Genomic DNA, 25778 nt, shown 5'->3' with positions numbered 1-25778 from the left:
CAGTTAACTAATATAACTTACTCTGTTGTGCACCCAAAAGGTTAAAATAATTAAGGGCGCTGGGTAGGTGGGAGGTGCTTTTGAAGGAAGGAATTTCTGCGCGGAGCGTAAAATACATACACTCCAGCTTATAAAGGGGTTGATATTAGCATATTGACTTGACTTTCCAACAGATATATTCAGACTGTATCATTCTTTAGCCAGCCTCCATTCTGAAGGATTACATTCCATCTATACCCACCTCTCCCTCTTCCATCAAGGCGACAAGATACTTTCGAACTACAGTTACCAGAAGCCGCAACGCCCACTCGAATGCGCATGCCAACAACACCGTTTCTCAACCTAATATGCTGGCTTCCTATGCCCGCCCATCTGGCCTATGCGTTTTGTTATAGGTCGCCAATCAGGTTACGGTCATTTTAATTGGACAAATGATTCCGTCGCTCTCCGAAACGTGATGGTGTGAAGGGGGAGACAGAAGAAGGCGGTCCTCAAAACGGAGGTGAGACACTCATTGTTGTTTTTTCACATTTAAAACTGCCCTCAGAAAACTGAACGATACCATCGACTTCGTGTTCCTGAAAAATTCGTATAGATTTTTTTTTTATTTCGTTATTTCAAAATATGTTTATTCGAGTGGGAAACGAGCTGCCTTAATTGCTTTTGGGCTGACCTGTCAGTGGTATTGAAGCCTTGTCTATCAGTAGCTGGACCTGTCAAGTGCTCCCGGATCTGAACACCTTTTCTCTTGATGATAAAAATACTTGTCTATTCATTGAGCGGACAGAAGGCGCTTTTGCTAATGGCATTTACTTCTGGTTGTATCCGTTCGTGGGAGTCCTCATATTGATCGTGCTCACACCTGGAGATTCATTGTTTGACTTCAGTGTAACCTGTTTTTTAAAGAACCGGAATGTCCAAACAGTGAGTTAAGTTTTATTGTCATATATGTTTATGTAGTCGTTTAACTCTGATTCAGTTAAGTTAGTTAAGTTGGACAGTTTTGGGCAGTATTTAATGGAAAAAGACCTCTTTTATTCCTTAAGTACAATTTCACTTTAATGGAAGAAATAGACCTCTTTTATATCTTAAATATAATTTCCCATCTTTTATATGTTAAATATAATTTCACTTAGTACCTGTTATTAACTAGGCAGACGTCTTGGGATGTTATACTTAAGTATGTTTTTTGAAAAATAGTTTTGCCCTTTGACTAAGAAGTAGTTGGCATGTATAAGAGTTATTTCCATGTTTCATTACCTATTGATATTATAATTTGCATTTGATCTAATAAAGTAATGTCTCAAAAATTATTAAGAGCTTGATTGATAAATGAGCTGTTTTTTACAAACTATATGGCATTTTCATGAGCTAAAATTCTACAGTTGGTTTAGTAGACAAGTTTATTATGTACATGTTACAAAGTGTTTTAGAGGCTTGTTAAGCTAAATGACAATTTGTTGTTATTTTTCATTAAACTAATCAATGTCTCTTTATGTTCTATCATAGCCCTTCTCTCTCGATGAAGATGGAGGTTCCATCATACCAGGCAAAGCTGCTTTGTGAGTTGAATGAACAGCGAAAACGGGATTTTTTCTGCGACTGCAGCATCATTGTGGAGGGAAGGCTGTTCAAAGCACACCGCAATGTGCTTTTTGCCAGCAGTGGCTATTTCCGTGCCTTGCTTGTGCACTATCTGCAGGATACTGGGCATGGGCACCGCCATAGCACAGCTTCACTGGACATTGTCACTTCCGACGCATTCTCACACATCTTAGATTTTTTGTACTCTGGCAAGTTGGATCTGAGCAGTGACAATGTAATTGAAATAATGTCCGCTGCCAGCTACCTGCAAATGACTGATGTGGTCAACTTCTGTAAAAGCTACATCAGATCTTCATTGGAGATATGCAATCGGCAGAGGGAAAAAGAGAGGGAAAGAGTGAGAGAAAGGGAGAGGGAAAGAGAGGGTTTGGCAGACAGTGGTACAGCTGGCTCCATCACAGACAGCAACAGCAGTGCCACCTGTTGCCCAGATGACAATTCATCAGTCCCTCCAGCTTTGTCCACGTTGTCAGGCCAGCAGCCCCATAGCCGAGACTCTGAAAGTGAGAGCTCCAGGGGAGAGTTTCCTGGATTTCATCCTGTTGATCTTGCATTAAAAAACATGACGTCATCACAAACCGAGAAAGTCAATTCTTCCTCTTCTCCTGTCCTTGGCCTTGCTAACCCTAAAACCGAGTTTGATCCAGATGAAGAGGGCGAAGAATCCATGGAGGACAAGGCAACAGCTTTATTTCACGTCACCCCCACTGATGATGACAGACCTCACCCTTCTTTACAGCCTCCTGGCTCCGATGCATCTCTCCCATATGATAACTATCATATGAAGCAGTTCCTGGAGGTATTGTTAAGAGGTGGGTCAAACCCAAGAAGGGAAGAACTTGTGCAGCACTTTGCTCATAGTCTGGGAGGGGTTAGAGGAGGCACAGAGGAAATTGGTGGGCTCCCAACACCTTCCATCATGGAAATTCACAGTGACTGGTATGGAGAAGACACTGGTGAGTCAACACTGGATGAGCTGCAAATTCAGTTTCTTAATGTAATACCAGTGTACATGGAATTCTGATCGCCAATTCATTGTAGAAAATCTTTTCACACAATTATCTGTAAACCAAAATATTTTCAAAACGTAAACAACATTACATTTGCAGCATTTTTATTCTGAGAAGACCCGACAGTGTCTTTGGATGTGATCTGTTCACTGTTTTGCTGGTGATAAAGTATGGTGTTAAGTTTGGGTAGAATGAAGAAATTTTATGTTTTCTAATTAGGCTAAAATGGATAAAACTAGTCTACCTACTGATACTGAGCCTTTCTCCTGTGTAATATGGAAAACAAAAACAATTAAGCTATGACTCACTGTGCTGCAGATGGGTACCCTCTCCTACTAAGACATCTGGCCAAGCTGAGCATTCTTCATTTGGCAGGATTGCATGCACATATATGTAATTTTTTTTCTCTGAATGGAAACAGTTCAGTAAGCTGGCAGTGCAAGTGGATATGTAGGTCCAGTAATCAGCCTATATTGTGTTGTTAAAAGAAAGGTATTTAGAAAGTAAAGGGCCCATGAAATGAGTTCCTCATGCAGCTCTATGTTCTGACATAAAATGAGAGAACTGTCTTAAACTATATTATGCATATTCTTTTGTAACCCTGACCAATTCTTTTGTAACTATTTTGTTGCACTCTTTATATTATAATGCGTGGATATTTTTTTTCCATCATATTAATATATCTGCCTATCTTTTAACACTATTTTACACAGGAGATAGTCTGGTAGTACCAGTGAAGCTTCATAAGTGCCCCTTTTGTCCATACACAGCAAAGCAAAAGGGCATCCTAAAGAGACACATCCGATGCCATACTGGAGAGCGGCCCTATCCTTGTGAGACATGTGGCAAAAGATTTACTAGACAAGAACATCTACGAAGCCATTCTCTTAGTGTAAGTGAGCTACTTTTACACAGTATTGTCACAATTAAAATTCTTGTATAGTTTTAAAATTATATTAAATTTGTAATGGTTTGAAAAAGCAGAATCTTCAGAATATTCTAAGGTAGTTCAGGTCACCTATAATTTGTATGCTCTACATATACACTGAATATCTACTTATTTCCTTTTTCATGTATTTTCTATCATAAACTTCAAATTTAATGTTCAATCTGATGTTTTCAAGTGTAGTATACAAGGTGTTTTGAAAAGTAATAAAAATAAATACATTTTGTATAGTAAATGCATTACTGCAACATAAACTAAGCCTTGTAGTAAGCTCATATTATAGGTCTGGCTTTTCTATGGGATGCATTTGCCTTTCTTAGTGGTTACTGAGAACAGTTACAGCTCAAGAAAGTATATCCTGATTAGTTATTAATAATGACAAAGCTGTGCTTCCATTTAATAGATCATTCAAACACATTGGTTGTATATTAAATTAAAAAGTAAGTACACAATCTTTCAGTTATATGGTTTTACATATCCTGAAATAACAATTATCCATTGCTCACCATGTGTTAAATAGCTAACTTTAAGAGGCAAATGACATATAACAGATTTTTTTATTCATTCAACAAAGAAATAAATTAGCCATCATATAGAACCTTATTAAAAAAAAAAAACAAAACAACGGAAGTACATACTAATGACAAATAGAACCACCATCTTTAGTAACAGTAACTTCTTCATATGCTTTCCTGACTAACATTGTATGCAACAAATTTTGGCCCATTCCTTCTTTCAACACTGCTTCATTCAGTTTGAGTTCAATAATATTTGAGAGCATTAAAGTACGCACAAATGTTTAGAGGTGCCGCTGTGGTATTTCAACATGATTTATGTCAGCTTGGTTAAGCTCTAGCTGTCAGACAGATTGCTTCACATTTTCCACTAGAATACAATAGCATGAAGAGGAGTTCGCACTACATTCAATTATTACAAGACATTGAGAACCCAAGGCTGAAAAACAGCTCTAGGTTGTCACCTCTCCAAAACTGTCTTTGATTATCGTTATTAGGGATGTGTTGTGATTCATTGTTTGGCTTCCACAAAAAATGGTTGTTTGCTAGCATCCCAATAGATCCTCTTTTGAAAGATTTTGTTCCAGAAGTCTTAGGGTTGGTTTAGATAAAGTCTGCACACCAAAGCTTTGTTGCCACGTCCTTTCTTGCTATCCATCAATGAGAGCTATGCTTTGTTTGTTTTTGTTTTTTTGTTTTTTTTTTCTTTTCATTTTCTAATGGTGATGTCCTAAATTTAACATTTATTTGCTAGTTTAATTCCTAGATTTAGCTTTTGGGTTCTTTATATGATCCTCTGACAAAATTCAATGTAATCTTTGGTAGAATTTGATGGGATGACTGCTCCTGAAAAAGACTGGCAGCAGTCTTTAATGTTTTGCATTGTACTGTATATAGTTGTTTCATTTTTTAAAAATGGCCTTTAAACTCTTTCCAAACACTGATGAACAGAAGCACTTGGTTATCTGAGATCATGACAGGTGTCTTTTGTCTTTGGTTTGGTTGATTCCAGAGCAAACTGTCAAAGATCCTCCTTTTACAAAGGGGATGGTACAGTAGTACTTGGTGGCACTAATCAAACCCACTCATTTACTTTCTTCACTGATTCAGGTGGAGTAAGGGTGTACTTGCTTTGAATAAGTAATAAAAAAGTAAAATCTGTGATGCATAGTTTGTCACCTGCAGATAAATTTATCTGATTTTGAGACTTGGTGATTGGTCTAGGTGCTTGATTTTACATATCAGAGCATAATTATCAAAGAATTGAAGGAGACTGTATTTACCTTTTCATATGATTCTTTGTGAATATTAATTCCATCCATATGCTTTCTATATCTGATTAATTAATTTCACAGTTTTGCAGAATCCACTTTGGATTTATACAAACACACACTAAAAAGTCTGTACACATACCATTGAACACTCTAGGAAATCTGAATGTACTTCAGAGAGCAACTGCAAATGCCCCACAGAAAGGACACTATATTATTACTAACCCTGGGTCAGAGTCCTTTTAAATGCTTTATTCTTAGTATAATTAAAGAATGTTATAGTCTTGTTGAAAACTGCTAAACTTGATTGCCTACAGGGACATCTCCAGGTAAATATAAGCATTTATTGATGTTGTTTAATTTTTGTTGTTTAATTTGTTTCTCCTCCCAGGTACATCGTTCTAATTGGCCTATTGTTTGTAAAGGTTGCCGGCGAACCTTTTCAGGTGTAGTATCTCATGGGTTAAAGCGGTTTGGCCTTTGCGATGGATGCACCTGTGTTACCACCACTCATGAAGACCCCACTCCCATCAATCTCAGCCAGTCTGAAGGAGCAGAGCGTAGTGATGGAGATAGCGACTGGCCCATTTACATTGAGGAATCGGAAGAAGCAGAACCTGGTGGCGGAGAAGAAATAGATGACAAGCATGAGCTTCACAGACAGCTGTCAGAAAATGATGGGTTAATGTAGCAACACATACTGATGGAGAGCGTGGGATCAATCAGTTAAGAGAAATTAACTCAAAACTATCCAGAAATGATGTTGTGTGGTATCTTAAGGCTTTTTTGCAACAATGCAGGAGATCCTCCCTGATTAATAAGGTCTATAAACCAAATTATAAATGCATGTCCACATTTAACAGTATTTTTTTTTAATTTGATGATTGGCTTTATAAAATGCAAATAGTAAAGTGGTAATTATTCATAATGCCAGTTCTTTGGAATAACCAGCTACTCAGTCAATGTATTGTTAACGAAATTTGTAAATTTAATTTTATTCACTTTATTCATGCTCTTTAATGAAGCTAAATGCAATTGGTTTTCATCTTATTTGTCTCTTGGTTATTTTTTGAATAACACAAAAAATCATGGTTAAATGCTGTACATACACCGATTTTGGTAATGTTATTTTTTCCTGTTTAAAATTTACCTCCACACTGTTATTTCTGTTTATTTAAGTCCTCTTTTCCCTGGTTTAAAATTTTAATCCTATGATTATTTATTTATGTTATCTCTTCCCAGCAGCTAGTGCCAGTAAGTAAATCTAAATCTGACAAACTTTGTCAACCTACACTTTCAATATAACATTCCTCTATCTGCTATATACAATCCAGGGTTGTGTGGGCCAGAGTCAGTCAAGAGCTCTGTGATATCCTACACTTAACCCACTACAAAAATACCACCTTTTAGTCCTTTTGGAGTTCCCATTTTAGTTTAATTAAGCACAGGCAAATTATTATCTTAGTAATAAATGTACCATTGATAGTCTCTGGGGGACCAAGGTAGTACAGTATCTGATAAAACATTTAGGGAAATCTAGCAATGAAAAATTGTGTGAGACTCAGTTTAGCCAGAATAACAGTCCCCAAGCTGTAGTGTAGGATTAGCTCTGAAGGAGGACCCCAGTCCAGTTTGCTTGTCCACTGTAAATCTATGTGACTAGGATAAATAAATAGTTACAGCCCAGCAAAGAATCGGACAGTCCTTTTGCTGCTAAATTATCTGAACTGTTTGGGCTAGGCCATTCTAGAATTTAGCCAAGGAAGCTTGGCTATATGCAGATTAAATGAGAATTTTCACTACATTTCTACTTTTTTGCTTTGGAATCATTTTAATAATGTTGCTGAAATAAAAGTAAATGAAATTGTATTAACACTTTATTCTTTACTCAGTAAAATGTATAAAACATACAGTATTAGTGATCTAAAATGTTCATCTGTTTTGTTCTGTAACAACTTGTTTTAAAATTTGGAGGGAAAAAGGATGTAAATATTTGCTGCAATAATTGGATTCCTTTTGGATATAGTTGCTTTCAGACGTCAACACGAGATGTTTTAGAAGATAGTTTAAGATGTTCCATTTGATAAGCCTTTTGAACAAATCTCTACAACAAAAATGTTCCTTTGTCCATTTTAAAAATTAATTTTGAAGCTAATGTAATGATTACTGTTTTTGGATAAAACTGATTTCCATTGAGAGTACAAAAACTGTGGTAACATACACTATTTTCTTAAAAAAACAAAAAAGGTATAAGGCAAGATAATCTAAATGTGCATATAAAACATAAATAATAGCAAAAAAACTAAGTGTTATTAAACTTTAAAAACTAGGATTGTAAGTATATTTATTGATTTATTTTTTAAAGATGTATTATTATGTAATTTTATCTGTTTTTAATACACAGGCAATTTTACCCCCAGAGGAATGAAAACAGTTCAAGCTTGCAAAAAATATATTTATATTGGATTTTGGTGATAGTTCCCCTTCCCCAAATGATCTTCTTCTGCCATATACAATAATGAAAAATACATTGCATTTGTTTTCAGGGTACAAAACATTTTTAGAACACAACTTTTACAAAATAACATGTTTCGCCTCTCTTTACATTTTAGAATTTATCATGCATAAATACATTCTGGTTACAAGATGTTGCAACATTATAAACAGACTGTCATATCTTATACAAAAGAAGCTCATTAAGCATGTATATTTCTGCTCTATGTTGTACACAGTTAGTAGATGACCAAGGTGCAAATGTATCGTCATAGGGGATGATCAGAGAAAGCACAAGAAATGTGAAGACTGCATAAAAATCGTGTGGATTACATAAGTCCAGTTAGTCGTTCATGAAAGATGTACGTTTGCTGTTTTTCTGATACAGCACTAAAACATTATTTTCTTATATTCAGTGACATAATCATAGCGTTGCAGTGATAATGATATGTATCATTTTAGACTGCACCAATGTGGATTGGCCTATCTCACTTGTGCAGTGGTTCTTAACCATTCTGCTTTTTAATCTGTTTGCTGTAAACCAGGTTGAAGACCATTCCCAGATAATATACTGAGTGACAAGTTATTGTTGCATTTCCCAAAATGTGGATTTGTTGAATAATATATTTCTGCAAGATTTATTTTAATATGTTAGGTCTCTAGCTTTCTATTTAGTCAGATTTCCTATTTCATTATTTTGACCCATCATCGATCCCCCCATCACCCATTCATCATCTTGTCAATAATTTTTTAATAATCATATTTATGGGACTGTGCAATGCAAGACATAGTCTTCTGCTTTAATTATGATGTATATTACTTTGAACACATATCTATTTGCTTTGTACTAATTATAATAATGTTGTACCCAATGAAAAGCTATGACCTGTAGCTTATTTCACTTGTTTGGTTAAGCTCATCACTGTTTGGCTCTTAGCTCAAATAAGAAGTATTTTATACTGTATACTGCAGAAAACGATTATCAGAAATTCACTTAAAAGCAAGTTATATTTTATTATATTTATATGCAGAAATGTTCTTAGAGCTGCATGACAGGTAAACAATGTGAAAGATGCTTATGTAGACTGGTAAAATGTTTTTTATATTTGCTTATAGTCGTATATCCTGAGTTACAGTTGTTAGATTGATGCTGTCTTGTAAGGTAGCAGCCATCGACATTGTTCAAATCCAGCCTCCCGTTTCAGTATAGCAGCTTTGCTGCTGCACATTGCAGAATACAGTCAAACCTCATTCAGTCCTTCCCAGGAAATGCAAGGTCGATCACTGAAATATTGATGGCCCTTTATCCATTTTATTCTAACACCCTTGCTGCAAAGGTGCAAGAGTGTTTGCTCTTTCAGTTGCTACTTTTCATGGCAAATGTTAAAGTGTATTCCTGTTTATCTGTGGTTACTGAAATAAAATCTGAATTTTGAATAAAAACACAAGTAAATGTAATACCCCAGAACGTGGTTTAATGTCATCTCTGAAGCGATTTAGGAATGTCTAAGGCAGACACTTGCTAGCAACTGGCCTAGCAAATATTTACATAATAATTTGTTTTCTATGTATGCAGCACCCGTGTCATTGCAGAAATCATGTGAAAATGAAGGTGCATTTTACCTTCTACTAGGAAGATGAATAATGGAGGCCTTAAACTTGCTGTGTCAACCAGACCTTTGCAGTTGTGATGTGATCGTTTTTTTTCCAATACCGTGTTATTCATTTAACCCCAGATTTTCCTCTTTTAGGATTCTTTTTAATCATAGATACAAATAACAATCTTAATATGGCACTGAAGATGACAAAATGATTTTAACCAAAGCTACTTTCCATGACTGAAATTTAGTAAATGTTAATTGAACATTAACATTAATTGAAAACAAAATATCCTTTATTTCAAAACATCAGCATATTTAATACATTATATGGTGTAAAGTTCAATATGGTATGTGGTGATGTATCATTACTTTTTGGTGTATGTTTGTTTTATATTTTGTACATTATGATTATGGTAGACTTTGACATAAGTGAAGTTAAACAGTGAATGTATGGAATAAATCTTTACAATTTCTGTATTTTCAGTGCATCTTCTTGTTTACCTGGCTGCTCTTGCCATTGTTTACTATGTATCTGAGATAAAGCTCTCTCGCTGTTTCCTTTTCTGTCTTCATATTCACTTGTCACTGTCTGCTTGCAGCACTGGCTCTAGTTTTGGTAGCTCAACCTGTAAACCTGTGGATTGTTAGGATCATATTAGAACTCTAATTGCTGTGTGAGGTTACATGAAATAATACAGTTTTTTTTTTAAGATTTTGTGTTCCCAGAATCACAAATTTAGCAGACAATATTCTTATTTCTTTAACCCCTTTCTTATGTGAAATGTTTTGATGGTTGTCATTCAAGAAATCCCAGAAGCAGACTTCAAAGTCATGCAAGTAACTTGGACTTCAAAACTCTGAAATATTGAACTCTAAATAGAAGTAACACAGACTTCTAAAATGTTGCAAAGTTTTTATTAAAAATAAGCCTGGTTTAGATAAAAGAAGAAAATGTGACATAATACAAGAGTACATGTCATCACAAAGATTGTTTTTAGAGCTATATAACTCTGTATCAAATCAGGAGACACTGATGTTTGTATGTTTGTAAAATCTGTTTGTATTAGTCTGGAACCAGGCAATATGCCAGTATAATTATTCCTTATTATGCAACAGCAGAAAAAAATAAAACCAAGATCTTATGATTTGCAGTGCCCATTCCATCCAAATGTATGAAATGTATCATTTCAGTGGAGAAAAAGAATAGTTTAACCAACACTTGTTGGAGAGCCACTATTTGATGATCAGTATGCCCTGATATTCCTAAATAACAATGCATACTGATCATCAAATAGTGACCATACATGTGATCAGGTGTCGCTATATACAGTATATGTGCGTGCGCGCGCGTTTGTGTGATTATGATGTACAGAATTGTATGACTTCTGAATGTTGCCCATAAATATTTTAAATTACATATATGAAAAGACAGATTTGCAGTCAATTTCCACCATGTTCTTGCTTTTTCAGTTTTCTTTTACATTGAGCAGCTCCGTTAGCTTTGCTAGTTGCCTTTTTGGTTGCAGTCCATTACAAAGTAACACATGATGGGCACATAACCTACGAAGAGCAGCCCGTGAGGGGGAGAATGGCGTTGGGTGACAGGGTGTCCACACGAAGAGGCACTGGCGGGGGTCCACATACAATAACTCTTCTACGCCACGGATGCCGATCCTGTTTACATGTGGTGCAGTGGGGCTGGTGCATCCCAAACCAATTTGAGTTACTAGATATTACCTTACCCGTTCATTCATTAAATATCTCTGGCCTTTTTCCCAGACATTTCGACATTACATCACAATGTGAAAGGCACTTTACAGAATAAAGCCCGTGGAAGGCAAAGAATGAGACATTTATCAATGTGTGCATATTATGTTGAAAAATATTAACTTGATAGTATATTCTTTTTTTTGTGCCCTCACAGTGTGCTCTATTTCCCCCCATCTCCCGCTGTAGTGCACTTGGACGGGTAAGAGGGTGCGCTGGCCCTTTAAATGGCTCTCCTTCCCCCGGGCGCTCCTAACTAACACCCACGTCAGCAGAGCCTCCCTTTGTCCAACAACCGGGTTTTGGTCTTTTAGGGCTGAGCAGGAACTGTTTAAGCTGCCCCTCGCTATCAAGGGAGAATCGATGGACATCTTGGCAGAAATGCGAGCAAAGACGTCCTCGCAGACACCCGGTGATCAAGGGCTTGTGTGAGTATCGATTAGCGGTTTCATGGGTATCGCGATCGGCAGCACTCTGAAGAAGGGTGGTGAGGGGTGTAGGGCGTCAGCGGGTCCTGCGTATCATTTGTGCCTGAGCAGGAAGCTGCCTGCGCCGCGAACATTCCGCTGCCTTGTCGGCTGTAGCGGTAGCTCTTTGTAGCCTTCATTGCAACGGGCGAGACGGGTGTAGGGAGCAGCGTGGGCCGATTGATTCGCTTCTTCCTCTTCTCGCTGCGTTGATTACTTCGATGTTGGTACACAAGTGGGCGTCTTTCCATTAAGTACCCACAGGGCTCCTACGGCATAATATTTGCACGTTGCACGCATAGAATGTCACCGACCGAACCCTTCGATGGCACCTTGGAGCATCGCCGAAGGGGGCTGCGCGATCGGGCGATTGAACCGTGCCGAGCTTTATGTAAGGTCTTCTGGCGTGGTCATTCCGCTTTCCTCCGTGGCGGGCTGTTGTTCGAGACGTATGTGTTACCTCCGCCCACCCCCGGTGCAGCAATTGGAGAGATTAATGTTTAAAAAGAGGAGGAATTTGTAGAATATATATATATATATATATATATATGATTGTATGTGTACGCAAAGTATCGATGCAATATTTGCAGTACCTTGGCCGCACACTAACCTTAAGGCAAATGCATGGACTACATGCTTCAAATATATATATAAATATATCTATATTCAAACAGTAAGCATTGTCCCCAGGCGCCCGGGTGCTGATTACTGCGCGCCGGGTGTTTCTAGCCAAATCCATTTATTGTACACCTCCTGAGTGACAACCGACGCAGCCAATCAAAGCGATCCTTTGCAGCTGCCCGATTTTTAAGAGACTGTAAAGAGCGATCGATGGCCAGCTATAGCGCGATGCAAAATGCTCTTTAAAAGCAGCTGTGGGGTCTGTGTTGTTTCTGTAGTATATACATTTTTAAACGCATGTCCTGAATTGTAATTATTCATAACCTATTTCTAACCTTCCCGACTCCATGTGATATTACCATAATGACAACTAGTTTATCACGAGCATTGAATGTGACCACGTTTTATCACTTTGACCGCTGAATTCGGGTCCTGCCTTCACCCTCAAGTCTATGCGTTTTGTTTCTAGGGCTGTGAATACGATTTGGTCTGTTTCTCTCTCTCTCTCTCTCTCTCTGACCGTAACCTTTTCCCCTTTGCCTTTACCCTTAGGAGGCAGCGGATCCCAGGGGGTAGCGTTTCCAAGACAACAGAGATCTCCTCCTGTCACCAGAGCAGGCTGCTGCAGCAGCTGGATGAACAACGGCGGCAAGAGCTGTTCTGCGACTGCAGTGTGATGGTGGAGGGAAAGCTTTTTAAAGCACACCGCAATGTACTATTTGCCAGCAGCGGCTATTTCCGCATGCTGCTTTCCCATGGGGCTCAGGATTGCGGCAAGGTAGTGAGTGCATCGTTTGAGGTCTTTTCCCCAGAGACATTCACTGTCATTCTGGACTTTGTATATTCTGGCCACCTGGATCTCACAAGCCACAACGTCATTGAGGTTATGTCAGCAGCCAGCTATCTACAGATGACTGATGTCATTGGCTACTGCAAGACATTCATCAAGTCTTCACTGGATATCAGTGCCAAGGATGATGAGGACCGTTACCTCAGCCTGTCAGAAAATGGGTTGCAAGCTGGCAGTGAATCACTGCTGTATACCAGCGACAATGTCAGTTCTGTGCTTAAGAACACTAACTCGTCCACAAGCAGCCATTTGTCCTCATCCTGGCGTGCTTGCAACAGTGGCACCCAGCAGGATTATCAGCAGTCTGGCGGTAGCAAAGAATTAAAGCAGGAGAACTCACATTCTCTAGTTCCATCACCTACTGAGGTTTTGGATTTTAAGACAGGCAACCCCCGGCCAGGGAGGCCACCTGTGGACCCGGATTCCAGACTGCGACAGCACTCTGCAGCATCAGCCGATGATGCAGAGGCAGAGTCCCCAAATTCTTTCCAGTATAGTCCATCCTCTGATGGTGTTTTGGGAGGAGGAAAAAAGATGAATTGGTCAGGATCCTCTGGCACTTCAGAGATGAAGGGCACTCCCTCTCGGCCTAAAGCAGAAAAGGCTGATGAGTTGTATGCTACACTGCCCACTATTGTAGGAGTTGTGGGACTCTTTAACAAAGGTACATATTACCATAATTTTAAGTTTATTTATAGAAAAACCTAATAACGGTGTACGGAGTTAAACTATCTGATGAACTGTCCATTCTGAAAATTGCTATGTTCATTTTAAGACATGATAATAGTTGGCAGATCCTCATGGCAGCCTTCTGTTGAATTGTGTTGGTTTTATTTAAAAAAAATTAAAAGCGCAACAAAAGTCTTTGGAATCAGGATTTTCTTGTGCCATCTATTCTTTCTCTGTGTCCACTTTACAATCAGAGGGAACCACAGACTATATATCTTTGCAGTTTTGGCTACAAGGTAGGAACCAGCCGAGGATGGGATGCTAGTCCATAGCATGGCACTTACAGAAGACACCCACTCTCACACTGGCTGTTGTTAGGAGACACAAGTGGACATGAGTGTAAAGTTCTCACGCAAAACTGGCATTGCCTGGCATAAGAATCAAACTCATGTTCTCTGGAAATGTAAGGCAGAGCCCATGTTGACTGTTTTAGCTGCAAGGCCGAAACTAGCCCTGGATGGATGACAGTCCATCATATGGCGCACTTACAGAACACACACACACTCTCTTACAGACTCAGATATATCAGGAAGCACAGGTGGACTTGAGTAGAACATTCTGGTTGCTTGGCACAAGAGTCAAGCGCATTGTCCAGGAAGGTGTCAGGTATCAGCACTAACCACTGTGCCACCTGCAAGAAAATGATGACAAATGAAAATGAAACATGCTTTTGTTTTTGTTATCACTGGAAATAAAAGTAAAATAAAATCCTTAGTAAAGCTGTGGGAAACCTCTGGTTTAGTGTTGCTTCTGCTCACGCTAAGGCTAATCTGCAATGCATCACCAGAACCTGTGAAAAGATCATAGGCTGTAACTTACCGCCCATTCCAGTCCTATATGAGTCCAGGGTAAAAAGCATGGCACAAAGATCATTGCCGATCCGACTCATCCAGGCCTCCATCACTACATATTCCAAAGACGTCCTTGTGGCAAACACCTTTGTGCAGCGAAACTTGAAACAACATGTCACTTAAGCAGTTTTTTTCTACGTGCAGTTATACCGACTACGTTATGAGTTTATAGTATACCTGCACACCTTGGCCTTTTTCTCTTCATATTTTATGATTTTTTTACATTATATCCTTTTTATATTTTCTGTTGCCTAGTGCTACCAAGACAAATTCCTGGCAAATATTAGTTCTCCTGGCCAATAAAATGAATTTTGATTCTGAAAAACATTTTATGATTTGCTCCTGTGGAGTATGTCTGTGTTACATCAGCTTAAAGTAGTCTGATAATCTTTCTTTTACTGTGATGAAAGTTGTGAGATGTTGTTTCACTATCTTTTTTTGTCTTGCTCTGTTTCCAGATGAGTGTCCAACAATGCGTTTCAAGTGCCCCTTCTGCACTCATACAGTCAAGCGTAAGGCAGATCTCAAGAGACACCTACGCTGCCACACGGGTGAACGACCATACCCCTGTGAAGCTTGTGGTAAAAGGTTCACGAGGCTTGAGCACCTGAGGAGTCATTTTCAGACTGTAAGTTGTTCTTCTTTAATGTGATGTTATGTCCACTTTGACAAGATGACTCTTTCCTCATATGGCACTGGCATCTACAGATGTGATTAAAACATTTATGACAAACTAAGACAAGTCCACCTCTGCTGGTTTCAGAACTATGATCCAGGTTTATGGGTTAGTTAGTTTTATAATGCCTTGTAATTAAAAATTCTAATGCCATAGGCTAATTTAAATATGGCAATCTCTTTTAGCAAGAGAGATATTCCTGTTAATTATTCTTCTAACATCGTGCCTTAATACCAAATTTCCAATCTTATCCTGCAGATCCACCAAGCTCGAAAACTTATCTGTCGGAAGTGTAAGCGGCAGGTCACAGAGCTCAGTGGCCGAGTGGTATGTGAGGGAACTCGCCGATACCGGCTCTGTCACGAATGTTTAATGGAAGCAGGCTGCGACAATATGGTACTCGACCTCCCTAACACAGCCGGTCAGAGTGCAGCTCAGTATTTTGATGAAGACAAAGGGTGGCCTGTGACAGACGACGACGACCTGGCAGAAGACTCTGGAACAGACCTCATCATCCAGGAAGTGGAAGACAGCGAGGATGAGTCTGAGCAGAAGGAAGTAAAACCTATGATGAGCTAAAGCACCTCTTATTTATTGATGGAAGAGGAATGCTGACTATGGAGAGAAGAAAGAATGAAAAGTGTCTTCAGTACCCATTTGCCACAGTAGTTTTTTATAGGTATGCCACTTATATAAGATGTTGGACGATTTGCAATGTTTATTTATTTATCTTTTTTTACATTAAATATTACACAATTGGACTTTTGTTAACATGTACAGAGTTTTAATTGTGATGGACTTCCATCATTCCTGTGAACAGCTATGCCAACAAGCCACACAAAAAAATCTCACTGACTACGCCAATTTAAACAGGTTTGCATTCTTGTCAGATGCTTCTTTGTGTACATAAGTGTCTTTGTTATTAAGTCTCCTTCGCCAAAATAAATGTCTTGTTGGTTTAAGAGGTTTCTTGCAGTGCTTTCATTATGGCATATGGATGTACAGGGTGTGCATATTTGCAGGCAAAACAAATGCATCTGAGACTGCATTTTTGGTCACCTGTGGGTAAAAAAAAAAATCTATATTCCAGCAACCAGAACATTTGCGAGCAGACATCTTACTACTGCTGATGCAATTAAACAATTAATAGCTTGCATGCTCTTTTCATTGATTTTGTTTATCTCCTATTCAATTATCATATGCCTTAAATAATTTCCAGAAACAACACAGTGGAAGGTAAATTTGCTACCCCCAGAGGACTGCTTGCAGGAGGGGTCTAGCCAGCAGATGCTACTCACAAAAAATGGTCAGCCTAGATTTTGTAAGGCTGAGTAGCAGATGGTCCATCTGTCCATTAATCTTTTTTTTTTTTTTTCTGAATGTATGCAGCAGCTTGACCTAACTATGAATCTGTACTGATTTTGAAATGTGTCACAATTTCATATTAGCAAAAAGACAAAATAGTGTTTTATATTTAATAATTGAAATATCTGTTTAAAGTCAACTAAACAGGACTCTCATAGTGTACTGCTTAAACACAGGTGACTGAAATACACCATTGTGCTTCATGAAACTCCTGACAGGAATAGTGAAGAAGACATGAACTGTTTTGTATGCTGCCAGTCACAACACTTGACAAATAAAAGCCAGAAGGTGCACACACAAGACAGCAGAAGCCACCAAAACTTGCCTTCCACACCTATAATAGTTATCAGGCTCTTCCCCCTAAACCTACCCTCTTACAACAACCCAAGAAATTATAAACGATATATCTGAACAATATCTCTCTATTATATAAAAAAATCCTTCTATGCGATGTGACTTTTTGGAAGAGAGATTTTGTCAAGTCCCGCGAGACAAGACTTTTGCCTTGAGATTTTTTTCAAGTCATACCCTCCTCTCAAACATTTTCGAACAACAGCACGGTCCTCTAGCACCAAGAAACAAGAAAGTCAAATGAATTAATGGCAAAAATAACGATCGGTTTCACATCAAATTGGTTAAATGCATCCAAAAATGTCGATTGGTTACACGACTTCTTCTCCATCTTCTTCTTCTTTTGGCTGCTCCCATTAGGGGTTGCCACAGCGGATCATCTCCTTCCATATCTTTCTGTTCTCTGCATCTTGTTCTGTTACACCCATCACCTGCCCGTCTTCTTCTTCAGCCAACAGTAGCCCAATTTCCGGCAGCACCCTGTTGGCTAACAATACTGGTGGCGCTCATTGTTAACCCGGGGCTCGACCGATCCGGTATGGAAATTTGTATTGTTGTCCGCATATTGATTTGGCAAAATTTTACACCGGATGCCCTTCCTGACGTAACTCTCCCCATTTATCCGGGCTTGGGACCGGCACAAAGAAACACACTGGTTTGTGCATCCCAATTGGTTAAATGCGTATCAATAGACTGTGCTGAAACAGTTGGTGGCGATCGTGCGGAAGATGAAAACAACAACTTACAATATCCCAAAGAATATCTACAACCATTAACACCGTCCGGTCTTCCACCGCACGAATTACTGGAAAAAGAAGGATGTATTCAAGAAAGGTAATGTAGAACATCTTCCGTGGATAACATTAGACAACAAAGGAGATCTTGATATGCCATTCGTATTAAAACAGTAACAGTTTCCCGTTAGAATAGCTTTAGCAAAGACAGTTAACAAACCTCAGAGCCAAACATTCCAAAAAGTCATTTTATTTAATAGAGAGAAAGAAACAAAATTCAATCACGGGCAGTTATATGTTGCGTTGATACATACTGTATGCAAAAATTCCCATGAAGATAAAAATCTGTTTTAATTGTACATCCCCATACGCGAGTGACAAAACCACAAAGAGGGTACCGCGTAGGTTGGCGAGCAAAGCAAGCAGGGGACAAAGCCCCCTAGTAGGTTTATAAAGAAATAATTGTAAAATGACCAGATATTCATATGGAACATCAGCACTATAATAATACTTTCTCCAAGCTGTCTTCACCCACTTCCTGTGGTGCCACCCCAGTGCTGAACATTACTGTACTCTGGATTGGCATGTTGAAAAATGCCATCTGAGGCAAGGTACATTATTTCTGCCATACCTGCCCCATGTCCCTTTACCACCCAGAATATATTCTTACTGGGCATGAGAAGTTACACTTAAATCACATGCAACACATACATAGTTGCCAGATTTAGCCATTTCACACCTTATTGTGCTATCTGTCATGTGTGGAGAAAAAATGACTTGGGCATGAATCTTCATTATGGGCTATTTTTCTTAAAACTGTGCACGATTTTGTGAAGACATTTTCACAGTCCAGCAGGGAAAACTCGGGAGTTGGTGGTGGAATTGGCACACCAGCCACTGTTAAAACCCCTCACACTGTTCCAGTGTGGTGCTAAGGTGTCACCCATTGCACAGCTGCACTCGGGTCCAAATCTGGGTGGTTCATCGTGTGGTGGGTGCAACAACACGCCATAATCAGCATGTGCTCCCAACCTCCTCTTCCTCCTTTTAAAATGAAATGCCATACAACCCCCTTCATTTAAAGTTTAAAATCTGTCCATTTCACAGATTGATTCATTCAACCAATGACCTTGCAGTCACAGCTTCTGTTACCCAATCATTGATAAACTGGGTGTTGTAGTAGGGAGCAACCAATTACCTCGGATAAAATAGTCTAAAAACGAGAAGCACAAATGGGTGTCAAAAATAGGAATGCAGATGTGGGATGGCTCTAGTAGAGAATCCATTTTTGCAGTAACTCTACTAATTTTGAACCATGTTTCATAATGGTGGAGAAAATATAAAAATATTTTGAAAAATAGAATAAAAATATATTGGAAGGTATTGACAGATTATCTCAATCTAAAGCAACTGAGCACTTCTGTTCTTTGAGACAATACGAAGGTTAAAGGCTGCAGTATAGTTGGTGAGTAATTCTTTCTTATTTGAATGTCGTATTTATAATAAAATATTAAACTTTTTTTTATTATTAAAGGATGGTCCTGTGTGAACAAAATGCATTGCATTTCACAATGAGGTCTGCAATTGTGTTGCTTGGGTTTCTGATAGAGACAAAAGTTAAAGGTTATTTCCACATCGAACAGGAAAGAAAATAAGAGAGAGAACATTTATGCAACACACCAGATGAAGGCTATAAGTCGAAACGTTGCATCTTTCACTTTCTTTCTTCTTCAGCATGTAAATAGCCTTTAAACTGTTTTATCTTTACAGTTGCACACTGACATAGCCATTCAATAACTTTCTGTTTTGTTGTTTTACCTGCAGAAAAGAAATCCAAAAGATATAGTCAGATGAGCTTTTGTCATAATTTTGTCTTCCTACTGTTCATCATATTTACTTAAAGAAGTCTATTTTGAGGATTTGCTGTGTAGGTTGTACCCCATTGTGGACCTTAGCCGTTTGGGAAAATTGCTCTGGAAAATGAATTACCTAGCCTCGCCCACTCATGCAAATGAAGTGCCAGTTCACCAATCAGAGTAGCGACTTTCATGGATGTTTGCAGCTTGCAGGTGTTGAAAGGTATTTGTCTGGTAATTTGCTGTCTTGAAATGGAACAACTAATATTGGGCTAGGATTTTGTAGGATGCTGAGGACAGAAAGATATGGAAGAAGGTGATCCGCTGTGGCAACCCCTAACGGAAGCAGCCGAAAGAAGAAGAAGAAAAAGGATGGGATGTCGAATGCAACTGTTTTGGAAAGCGCCTGTCAAGTCTGGCAACCCGGAATATGTATGGCTAAACAGACTGAACATTCTCTGAACAATGGACTGAATAAATAAATGGTATATATTGCTTTAGAAAAAACATGAAACAATGAAAAGGATTAGCTTTAAAATGATAAAACACAAAATAGGCCTTAAAAACAATACAAATGTATAATATGAAATATGCATCTCTCAATACTTTGTCCTACAAACTGTAAGTGAACACACACAGTGCAGACTTAACAGACATTTAGCAGACATTGTGACCGACAATTTGAACAGATTCCAGAAAGAAAAAAAAATTTACAAAATGATATAATAACATCAGTATATATACAAGGGCACTGACCCATCATAAACACTGGGGGATGGAATCAAAAATTTTAAGATACAACATCGATAATAATCCAGCAATAACAACAACAATAATAATAATCCTCAAAAGGGTTTAGCATAGGAGGCACATCTGTGGTAAAGAAAAATGAAACAATAAATGTGACAAAAGGAATGCAGCTGTAGACTTTGAATGCAGTGCTAAAGACTTGTTTAGCTCAAAGTACAAGTACCTCTCAAATAGGCTTACATTTAAACGTGCGTTAAAATGCTGCAAATACTATCTTCTGTTGTTCAGTACTATCAATGACTTGATGATTACACTCTCCAGTTTCACTCCAAATTGCTAAAAAGGTTCTCCATAGTCGGAGTCTTGCCGGGAAAATTGATGTCATTCATTGATTGGATGGTGATATTGAATTTTTTTCATACATTAGCGAGCATACAGTAAACATCATTGGGCAATGTATAAACATAATTGTTATTGTTTATGGTGCCACAAATTAAAATTACACTTATGCTATCCTCATCACTGTAAGCTACCTGGTAGGCTAGCAGATTACAAAGACAGCCACTTTAATTCTACTGGTGGCCTTCTCAGTGGTCTTCTTCTTACATGATTGCTCAGTTTTTGTGGACAGCCTACTCTGGGCAGATTTACTGCTTTCCATTTTCTAATGAGTAATTTAACTGGACTCCAAAGAAAATTCAATGACTTTGTTTGTTTTATTGTCTCCTTCTCATGATTTGTTCTTTTCAATCACCATTTCCATGGAGTTGCTCAGAGTGTTCTTTTTTCTTTTCATTGTATAGGCTTAAGTTGGAAAACTGACTCAGCACAAGATGGTCTTCTACATAAAAGTGAATTTATACAACAATCAATTGCAACCCCTTGATTATGGACAATGATCTCTACTGAACTAATTATGTGACTTCTAAAACTGAAAGTCTGCACCAGTGATGATTTAGGTGTATCGTATTGTACTGCTTTTTTCACTATGACATTAAAGGGTTTTTTGCGACAATCAGTGACATACATATTTGAAGATAGATAGATAGATAGATAGATAGATAGATAGATAGATAGATAGATAGATAGATAGATAGATAGATAGATAGATAGATAGATAGATAGATAGATAGATAGATAGATAGATAGAAGTTTATTTGTCCCCAGGGAGGAATTTTTCTTTTTAAAAAATCTCACTAGATAGATAGACAGACAGACTTTGGTCTCAACACAACAAAATCACTATAAAGCAAGAAAATTAAAAAGAAGAACAACTTCTAGCTTGGCTGTTGCAATCACATTAAGGCATCATGCAGACGTAGGTATAAAGGAGCCCCCTTAGCGTTTCTTGACACAGTTCTGCTCAATAATTAATTGACTGAAAGTCTTCAGTGTTAGTGTATCAGAGAGAGGATGTGCAACATTGTTCATAATGTTTTGTTTTAAATCTTTCCTTTACTTTGACCTGTTGGGGTAAAGAGTGCATCCTATAACTGAGCTTGTCTTTTTAATTAGCTTGTTCATTTGGTGGGCCTCTCTTTAAGTGCTGTTATTAGCCCAGTACACCACAATGTATAAAATCACACTGGCCATCACAGATGTATAGAAGATGTGAAGGTGTCACTTCTCACGTTAAAGATACACAGTCTCCTAAGGAAAAAGAGTCTGCTCTGTTCTTTCTTATATAGTTCCTCTGTGTTCTGAGACCTCTCCAACCTGTCATTAAAGTGGACCCCCAAGTACTTGTAGGAGTGGACCACCTCTGCATCCATTCCATGAATAGTGATATATTTCCTATTACTGTATTAAGACACATTTTAAGAAATGGAATTGCCTGCCACAGTATACTGTAATCTTTCTGCCATTCTCAATATAAAGAAAACCTTTGATATTGTAATGAATATTTATGCAATTGATTATTTTGTCTAATATATTTGTAATTAATTTAGACAATTTTGCATTGATATGTCTTCACATTGACATTAGTCTGTTGCTGTTGATTAATGTCAAAAAAGCCAAATTAAATCATCCACAGTGATTTAAATCAATGTAGTCCATCTTCTTCTAGCCATCTCCACACTTGCATATATCCACAGTGTTTGTCTTTTCAGGGTGATTTTTGCAGTGGTTAGTGTGAAGAAGAATAAGAAGGCTGAGGCAATGTTTTGTGAATTGGAAATTGATAATGTAGTAGGTCCTGGGGTGCTCCTTACAATATTATGTGTTGCCATCCTGTCCTGACAAGGACGGTTGTGTAGTTTACGTGAGAGAGGTTGTTGATTTTTGGACAAAAATGTCTCTTTTTTACTGACTCCAAGGATTTCTCCATCATTCCAAGAAGAGTCAGGTTTTGGGTTGTATTCTGTATTGCCTTCTTGTTCAGGTACCTCCTCTTCAATTCTGGACATCATCTTCAGACAAAATCTTGGAAAGGTCTTTGTGGGCTAAGAATTGATATTATTACTTGTGGGAAATGCTGAATTTATTTTACATAATTGTTAATATTTTTCCTTGAATTGAAGCTCAAATTCCCAAGCGTTCTCTGACCAACACACACACACACACACACAATGACCCCCTTACAGATACAGTACATGCATGTATGCACAAACACACAAATAATGAGAAAGATAAAAATCAAACATAAAGGAAAGGTAAAAAAAAATATTCACAAAAGAACACAGTTCTACAGAAACTGAGAAAAATAAATAGAACATTTCCGGCAACAAAATGTAGTTTAACAAAGTGACAAAGCAGGGCATATGCTCTTTATTGTACATGTAGAGAAAAGGACAAAAAAGCCCTTTGGCTCCTCATTCAGTTTTCTGTTTCATTTAAAAAGTTTATTATACTTAAATTAATTTATAAATGATCTAATCCAGAGGTTCTCAAACTCTGTCTTAGAGGTCCACTGTGTCTACTGGTTTTTATTCCACGTCCACCCCGTTTCACAATCAGTGATCATCATTTTACCTCAGACTGATCTCAGTAAATTAGCTTGTCTTTTTTCTGTTTTTATTCTGCATTTAGAGAAGCACATTAGTGTAATTTTGATATTTTTAAGACATTTATGAATATTTCTATTTGTTATAGTTTTGAATGTGTGAATCTGCTGCTTTCCTATTAATTTGCTTTTTTCTGTGTAGTTTGCTCCCTGAAGTGCATCCTAATAATAACAGTTAACAACAAGCAGAGCAGACAGTCAGGCAGACAACAAGAAAAGCAGAAAGGCTACAGCTACTTCAGCATCAAACTCACTAATGTGTTCATTAGTAAATAATGGATTAAATAATCAGAACCCCTGGAAAAGCAGACTGCAAATCATGATGATGGTGAAAATCTTAAAAACCAAAGTTAAAATAAAAGACAATTACCCCCATGTAACATATATCAATAGTTGGTAAAAATATATTGTTTCTAATTTCTGCATTGACCCAAAAACACTAAAACTGGGAACAAAGAGTTTACTTGGGATTAATTAGGCTAGAAGTCCAGAAGTAGGCTCAAACTAAAACCGACAGCCACAGTGAGAACCCATGGGACCAAGTCTGAGAAGCACTGAATTCTAATCTAATTTGACGTGAAGAAAATGGTCCTGAAATACAATCTTTGTAGCCTAAGGTTACTCCAGAGAAAAAGTCATCAAATTGCATTGTGAAAAATGACATTTTTTTGCCATTTAACTCGGACAATGAGAGGGTTATGTGTCTTGAGATATGCTAGCCATTCTTCAAGTTGAAGCTCCAGTTTATCAATATGAGACACATAATGTGTGTTTATGTTGTCCAGGGATTGATCCTGCCTTGAGTTTGATGCTTGCTGAGATGGGCTTCAGCTTCCTCATGACCCTGCTCTGGATTAGCGGGGGTCTAAATGAATGGATGTTTAGAATTAACTGGCAAAGAAATCCTAGGCTTGTCAGGCACTGTGTCGACTCTAAATCAAATCAAATTTGATTTCTCAAATGAAATATACACAGTGCAATATGTAGTGAAATTCTTAATTACTAAACTCCAAGACAGTGCAGTAACAAGAGTTAAAAAGACAATAAGCAATAACACACACCTTACAATTATTAAAAGAAATTACTGTGTTAAATGAATGAAATAGTATGCAAACACCAGAATTACAAAACATGTGACAAACAAACAATAAATAATAACAACCATTTCAATAAATCAGTATAAGAGAACAGAGAAATGTGCATTTTTAAGTGCCACATGGGATGGATGGGCATCCCAGAAGGGAGTCGGGTAAATACCTTACCTTGATGGGAGGCCCTGACTGGACAGAAAAGCATCCCAGCCAAGAGTGGGAAGGATATCTCAACCGGACAAGGCTTCCCTAATGGATGGACTGATATCCCAATCAAGAGGGAAGACTGTTCCTTTCCCAGGTGGGATGCCCCAGGAAGGTAGACAGGCATCCCAAACAGACATAATTATAGCACCTTCCCTGGCCAGGATAGAAGAGAAGGACAGGGAAGGACTGTCTCTGGGAGATGTTTATTCCCCTCAGTCGCTAGATGGCAGCAGTGCTTGATACCGGCGCCCATTTGGGAACCTGCAGGGAATGCCGTGAATTGTAGTCCGGCAGTGCAGCCCTGCTGGGGTCTTTGGGTGCTGCAAGTAGGTGCTGCAGGGAGATGTACTGTTATGTGGGACTTTTGTGTGACCTGGAAGTACTTCCAACGGGCAACTGGCACCAGAGGTGCTCCTGGGTCCTCAATAAAAGAGATTGCACTGCCTTGTCCAGGCAAGTGGGAGCTGGGAAGAAGGAAGGCAAAACTGAACTGGAGGAGTGCAGGTGCGGGTGCGGTGCGGTGTAGAGGAGAGGAGAGGTGATTGAAGGAGTTTGACTTGTGTTTGTACATGTGTATACTGAGGTATTGTGAATTAGACACCCTTTATTTGAACCCAGGGCTGTGTTCATGTGGTTTTGTTTGGGGTTTGGGGCTCTCTGGCACTCCCTTGCCTTCACATCATCATGCACTTTTTCTCATTCAAGATGTAGATGGACCTTAGAAAAAAAGCTGCTCCTAGGTGTCTCTGATTTGAACTTCATTACCGCTTCTCTGACTGCAGAAACGCATAAGAGGCTGTCGTTGGTTTGGTTGGTATCCTTGATAATTTTCTATGCCCTGGTTTGACATTGCTTTCTGTAGATATCCTGGAAGTTAGAGAGTGCACACCCAGGGAGGCTTCAGATGACTGCACCACCCTCTGCATAGCCTCTGCTGTTTCCAAACCAGCAGTAATACGCCCTGCCAGGATACTTCCAATGCTGGATGTGTAGGAGTTCTTCAGTACTTGGTAAGGCA

The 25778-nt window shown here is 38.4% G+C and overlaps 2 protein-coding genes across 5 annotated transcripts; both read left to right on the top strand.

Moving 5' to 3' along the window:
- Positions 1–448: 448 nt before the first annotated feature.
- On the top strand, positions 449–9918 carry zbtb8b (zinc finger and BTB domain containing 8B). Of its 3 annotated transcripts, none has more exons than XM_028818690.2 (4): positions 449–502; positions 1510–2561; positions 3329–3507; positions 5739–9918. In XM_028818690.2, the coding sequence occupies exons 2-4, from the start codon at positions 1523–1525 to the stop codon at positions 6036–6038; spliced, it is 1518 nt and encodes a 505-aa protein (XP_028674523.1). In that variant the 5' UTR covers positions 449–502; positions 1510–1522; the 3' UTR covers positions 6039–9918. The 3 variants fall into 3 exon arrangements, with proteins under 3 accessions (XP_028674523.1, XP_028674524.1, XP_028674520.1); XM_028818691.2 differs by lacking the exon at positions 449–502 and adding an exon at positions 509–924 and having other exon boundaries at positions 1510–2417; XM_028818687.2 differs by lacking the exon at positions 449–502 and adding an exon at positions 509–924.
- Positions 9919–11104: 1186 nt separating this feature from the next.
- zbtb8a (zinc finger and BTB domain containing 8A) lies at positions 11105–16364 on the top strand. 2 transcript variants are annotated; one of them, XM_028819437.2, is made up of 4 exons: positions 11105–11636; positions 12849–13810; positions 15185–15354; positions 15661–16364. In XM_028819437.2, the coding sequence occupies exons 1-4, from the start codon at positions 11572–11574 to the stop codon at positions 15979–15981; spliced, it is 1518 nt and encodes a 505-aa protein (XP_028675270.1). In that variant the 5' UTR covers positions 11105–11571; the 3' UTR covers positions 15982–16364. The 2 variants fall into 2 exon arrangements, with proteins under 2 accessions (XP_028675270.1, XP_051774706.1); XM_051918746.1 differs by lacking the exon at positions 11105–11636 and adding an exon at positions 11678–12066.
- Positions 16365–25778: the final 9414 nt, after the last annotated feature.

This window comes from Erpetoichthys calabaricus, chromosome 14 (genome assembly GCF_900747795.2).
Source record: "Erpetoichthys calabaricus chromosome 14, fErpCal1.3, whole genome shotgun sequence".
Taxonomy (NCBI): domain Eukaryota; kingdom Metazoa; phylum Chordata; class Cladistia; order Polypteriformes; family Polypteridae; genus Erpetoichthys; species Erpetoichthys calabaricus.
Note: the sequence above shows the minus strand (reverse complement) of the source record. Positions and strands in the feature narration are given on the sequence as shown.